General features: G+C 35.4%; 1 protein-coding gene across 1 annotated transcript; it reads left to right on the top strand.

Annotated features, from left to right (window-relative positions):
* The first annotated feature begins 558 nt into the window (after positions 1 to 558).
* Positions 559 to 5,709, top strand: LOC113860226 (probable disease resistance protein At5g66900). The gene is made up of 5 exons (XM_027492922.1): positions 559 to 1,434; positions 1,991 to 2,400; positions 2,868 to 3,232; positions 3,699 to 3,973; positions 4,428 to 5,709. The coding sequence occupies exons 1-5, from the start codon at positions 792 to 794 to the stop codon at positions 5,261 to 5,263; spliced, it is 2,529 nt and encodes an 842-aa protein (XP_027348723.1). The 5' UTR covers positions 559 to 791; the 3' UTR covers positions 5,264 to 5,709.
* Positions 5,710 to 6,000: the final 291 nt, after the last annotated feature.

Genomic DNA, 6,000 nt, shown 5'->3' with positions numbered 1-6,000 from the left:
TATTTGATAATTAAATTAGTCTTTTATCATAAATTAATATTTTAAATATCTAAAATGTTATTATACTCAATTTTATGAAACAAAAAATAATGATAAGAAATATTTTAAAGAATTAATTTTGAGAAAGACTAACTTATTGATCATTTATTTTCTTAGGACTAAATTTTGACAAAAAAAAATTTAAACGAATAAATGATGATAAAAAAATTATAGAACTAAATTAGATATCAAAGGTTTTTTTTTTTTTCAAGTTTCAATATAAAACGTTTTAAAATGTGTAGAGAGGGATTTAAACCCGAGTCCAAGGCATTTTTTACGTATAATTACCATTTACCAAACACCTAATAATTAATTATAAATACTAAAAGAACATTATTTAAAAACACGTAAACGCTATCACACATTTTTTTTCCACAAAAGTATTTAAATAATTTATAAAATTATATTTATGTGTGAAACTGTTTTTGTTTTCTATACGCGTTAGCGAATTAGATGAATAATAACATATGAAGCCAAAGCCTTTCACAAATGTTTATTTAAAGGATGGGTAGGACCATTTTGTGTTGTACAAGGAACCAAGCCTCTGTTTCCTTAGTCTGTTTGTTCCTGGCAATTCAATTGGCACAGTAACATCATCTTGTGCAAAACTGAAACAATTGCAGTTAGTGGAGGTTTTCTAGTTGAGTGTGCCTTCATTTGTTCAGTTCAGAACAAGTTGATCTCGCTGAAATTTGTGATTTTGATCATCTGGGTTGTTTTGTGAAGTCTTGAAAAGCATAAAAAAAAAAGTTATGGCAGATTTGTTCAGTGGAGGTGCTGTTGGAGCTGCACTACAAGGGGTGCTGGAATATGCTATTCAAACCATAGACAAAGGTCGAGATTTCAAGCCTACCCTGACAAAGAACATGGATACCTTGGATGCTTTGACTCCACTGGTTGAAGAGATCAAACGGTATAGCAATGAATTGGATCACCCCAAACACGAAGTAGAAAGGTTGGAGAAAGAACTAAGAGCAGGTAAAGAGCTTGTGAACAAGTGCTCCAAATTTCGGTGGTGGAGGTTTCTTTCATTCCCTCAGAACCGTGACAAGCTTGTAGAGAAGGACCAGAAGCTTGTGAGGCATTTATCTGTGGATATACAAGCCCAGATAGCAAGAGATTTGATGGAGACTTTGTCCAAGGTGAGACAGATTCTGGATATTCTTGTGAGGGAATGTGGTGTGGTGGGAAATCATGGAGAGAGGGAACTGTTGAGGGGTTTAAGTGGTGCTCCTGAGAATCCTGAATTTACTGTGGGGTTGGATGAGCCTTTGAAGAAGTTGAAGATTGAGCTTCTCAAAGATGGTGCTGTGTCTGTGCTGTTGTTGACCGGTTTAGGGGGATCTGGAAAGAGCACATTGGCCAAGAAACTATGTTGGGACGACCAAGTCCAAGGTATGTTGCCCCAGAACACTCTTCTTTTTTCCCTTTAATGGTAGGATTCCATAGTTGTTATTCCTTTTCATAATCATTTCTAATTCATTATATTTCCTTTATAATTATTAGCATATAACAGAGCTTGTAACATATAGTAGTATCCAAGCATATGGAAGTTTTAGTAGGGAAATCTAAAAAAGAAGTAGCAAAACTTAAGCTTAATGATGCTTATTCTTTTCCCCCTCCGTTTCATCATTTGAGACATCCTAAATGCAAATCTTTAAGCCATTTTTTTTTCTTTACAGAAGAGATATAGAACATAGTGTGATGATGGAAGTGGTAGGTTCTAGTTGCCATGTTTTCAGTGAAATAAAGTCAGCTACACCTGTTATGAGATCTTTGTTTTTCATGGCCAACAAACTCTTTGGGGATTGAAAGCACGAATAGAACATATGATTTATCTAAAATTTTACTTTGTAGTCTAGTGAAATGATACTTGCTCATATATGGCATGAATTTTGGTGTAGTACCAACCCTCAAACGCTTCTTGATTTAGAAAGTTTGGTTTGATTAGACAAGTTCGGTGGGAACATCTTCTTTGTGACCGTCTCAAAAACACCCAACTTGAAGACCATTGTACAGACTTTATTTGAGCACTGCGGACCTCGGGTGCCAGAGTTTCAAAGTGATGAAGATGCAATTAACCGTTTAGGACTTTTGCTGAGGCGAGTTGGGGTAGGTGAAAGGCCAATATTGTTGGTCTTGGATGATGTTTGGCCTGGCTCAGAAGGACTTATTGAAAAGTTTAAATTCCAGATATCAAATTATAAGATTTTGGTTACTTCAAGAGTTGCATTTCCAAGATTTGGCAACCCATGCCACTTGAAGCCACTCGATCATGATGATGCAGTATCCCTTTTCCATCACTTTGCTCAATTGAAATGCACTGGCTCATACAGGCCTCATGAAAACCTTGTCCAAGAGGTTCTTTCTCTCATCTTGTAATACATAATAATTAAGAACATACTTATTGGGTACTGCTAATTTGTAGCCTTAAAGCACTAGTTAAGGAATCAATAAATAGTAAGTCTTTATTAGAAATCACATTGGGATATATTGAAAATCATGATAAGAGTGCATTGTTATACTTTCTAATAACAACCATATAACTTTCGATTTCTTTACTAAGTGTAGTTAAGGACCTGGTTAGCACTTGTCATACTTATTTTTATATATGTTCTCCTAGTTCTCCAAAATCTTTCACACAATTGGGACATGATTGAATGTGAGAAGTGAAAACTTTTACGTTTGTCAAATTGTAAAATTGAATAAAGAAGATTGTTACTTATCGTTCCTCATACCAATAAGTTGACTACAATCCTTGCAATCTTGTTAGACTGAGACCATTATCATATGCGATACTGATTTTACATACTTGCACTGAAATACAGATAGTGAGAGAATGTAAAGGTTCACCTTTGGCTCTTGAAGTCATTGGCGGAGCACTTTGTAAGCAGCCTTTTGTGATGTGGCAAATAATGAAGGAACGGTTGAAAAGTCAGTCCATTCTTAAGTCAAATAATGACTTACTTAATCGCCTCCAGAATTGCTTAGACATATTGGAAGATGAGTCCTCTATCAAGGAGAAGGAGTGTTTCATGGACTTGGGGCTATTTCCTGAAGATCAAAGGATCCATGTTCCTGCCCTGATTGACATGTGGGCTGAACTGTATGAACCAGATGATGATGGAAACAGAGCAATGAACATCATCCATAATTTAACCAACAAGAATTTGGTTAATCTCATAGTTACAAGGTACATTAAAGCTTTTATGTTTCCTGTCTTGTTATCCATCCAATGCGCTAGAAAGCCAAAATATTTTCTTAAGATAACATGATTTATAACTTTTTTAATTTATATGTATGCTTATGGTAACATGATTAATAACAAACTTTTAAGATTTTTAATTTTACAAGAATCTGCACTGGAGTTTATTGGTTCATAAATTATGGATCACTTTAGGATAGATGTAATGTTAAATGCATTCCTTCATGAGATTTAAGATATCAAATTGTTAATTGTACTTTTCAGTCAAATGGATCTATTAAAAGCAACCGTGAGTTTAGTAGCATATGTATCTGTTATTTTTCAGCATGTCAATGTGGAGGCAAAGAAGTGAAGAAACATAAACTAGAATATATAATAGAATTTATAAATGTTATGGATCTTTAAAAGGGTTTAGGCACTTCCCTGGCTAAACCAATTTGTGCTTGTTGACCAGGAAAGTTGCACTTGACACAGATTTGTACTGCAATAATCACTTCCTCATGCAGCATGATCTCCTTAGAGAGCTAGCAATCCATCTAAGCAGCCAAGAACCATTTGAACAAAGGGAAAGACTGATGATTGAGTTGAGTGGAAATAATCGTCCTGAATGGTGGGTTGGACAGAAAGAGCAGGGTATCATTTCCCGTCTATTGTCTTTATTCTTTCCCATAAGGTGGATGGAGCAGAAGCAGAAACAAGTGGTTGCCGGCACATTATCTATTTCAACCGGTTTGTCTTGTCTATCTCTTTCTACTTTTTTTTTTGTTTTGTTAACATTAACTCTTAAGGTTGAGTTTAAGCCTCTAGTAAATATATAGTAGATTTTTGTTAAGATGTATTTGTTATATTTTTGTATCTTTAAAGTAATATTATATTCTTAAACTCAACCGTAAGGGTTGAAATAAAAAGAGAGGATGGTGCCCTCGTCTCAGGCAAGTAAAGCCTTTAGACTCGAAGAGCACTTACATTTACTTCATCCCAAAAACACGATTGGGGCTGTGAACCTGCAACATAATAGATGCAAGACTCTATCTTACTTTACTTGACCAACTCCTTGGGGTTGTATCTCTCTTTCGGTGTCTAAATTGTATGCCTACAAACATAGACAAATGGAAAAAGTGACTTCTCTATTTGTGGCATTTGTCTTCTTTCATTCTTGATGGTATAAGTGATTCTTTTGCAGATGAAACATTCAATTCAGAATGGTGCAACCTGCAAGCAGATGAAGCTGAGGTTCTGATTTTAAACATTCGATCTGGCAAGTACTCATTGCCAGGGTTCACTGACAAAATGAGTAAACTCAAAGTTTTGATAGTCACAAATTACGGTTTCCATCCATCTGAACTAAACAAATTTGAGTTACTTGGTTATTTACCTTGCTTGAAAAGAATAAGGTTGAAGAAGGTTTCAGTGTCATGCTTATGTAAAATGAGAAGCCTGAAAAAGCTATCCCTTTATATGTGTAACACAAGGGCAGCTTTTAATAGCAGTTCCATCCAAATCTCTGATGCATTGCCCAATCTAGAGGAGTTGAACATTGACTATTGCAATGATCTGGTGGAATTACCATCTGAGCTATGTAAAATTGCCACCTTGAAGAAGCTTAGCATTACAAGTTGTCACAAGCTTTCGACACTTCCCCAAGAAATTGGAAAACTTGAGAATTTGGAAGTGCTTAGGCTTAGTTCCTGTTCTGCTTTGCAAGAGATGCCAAAATCTGTTGGAAAACTCCATAAGCTATGTTGTCTTGACATCTCAGACTGTGTAAGCCTTATGCGATTACCAGAGGACATTGGTGACTTGCATAGTCTTGAAAGGATTTATATTTGGGGTTGCACGAGGTTGAATGAAGTTCCATATTCGGTCATGAACTTTGGGGATTCAAAGCATGTAATATGTGTTGTCTGTGATGAAGAGGGGGCTGCTCTATGGGGACATTTCTCTAACCTTTCCAATCTGAAGATAGAAGTGTGTAAAGCTGATATTAGCTTAGATTGGCTTCCTGGAGTTCGTTCTTGAGTTGAGACTAGTTTCTTGATGCTGCTAAAGTGGCTTTGGAGTAATGTGAAGTTGAGACATCATTCTCCTTGTGTGTTTTACCATTTTCCATCATGTTTCAATGTAAAAGAAATGTAATGTTCTTCTACTATTTTAGCCTACAAATCTTTCTACTCATGTAAAAGTAACACACGTCATCAAAAGTAAGAAAAAGATTAAAAAATGATATTTTTCAGAAGACGCATGTCATTTAGTTTTTGTAAGTAGGAGAATTGCAAGCTGCAATAGTAGGATATAACGTTTTTCTTCCATGTAAATGTCTCGTAAGAAGTAGGAATAGATTATGTTAATGCAATTCACCAATGTGACTTGAAGGAGGGAGGACATTTTCCGTGTTGTTTTAATATTTGTACCTATTTTCTCTTTGAGAATGTTAACAAATAACATGTTCTTAGACAGTTAAATTTATTATTTTGTAAAATCACATATTGGCTCTAAAACAACTAGGATCCACTCTATATTGGTCAGTGTGAGAGTTCATTCAATTATGAAGAACATCAAAAAAAGGGAATGTTTTTCACAGTTCCATTTCTCATTTATTTAAAAATAGGATCACAAAGTGCGGTAAATGACTGTCAGATGCCTTTATTAATTTCGACAAGGATTCCACAAGTCTTCTCATCCTCCCTCTCTGAACAAATGCATGTTGTGCTAAACGCCAAGCCAGGCAAGGATGATAGAGTGGAGTTATCAAGGGG

This window comes from Abrus precatorius, unplaced genomic scaffold, assembly GCF_003935025.1.
Source record: "Abrus precatorius isolate BTA unplaced genomic scaffold, Abrus_2018 Scaffold2, whole genome shotgun sequence".
NCBI lineage: Eukaryota > Viridiplantae > Streptophyta > Magnoliopsida > Fabales > Fabaceae > Abrus > Abrus precatorius.
This window is presented reverse-complemented; position numbering and strand designations above follow the sequence as displayed.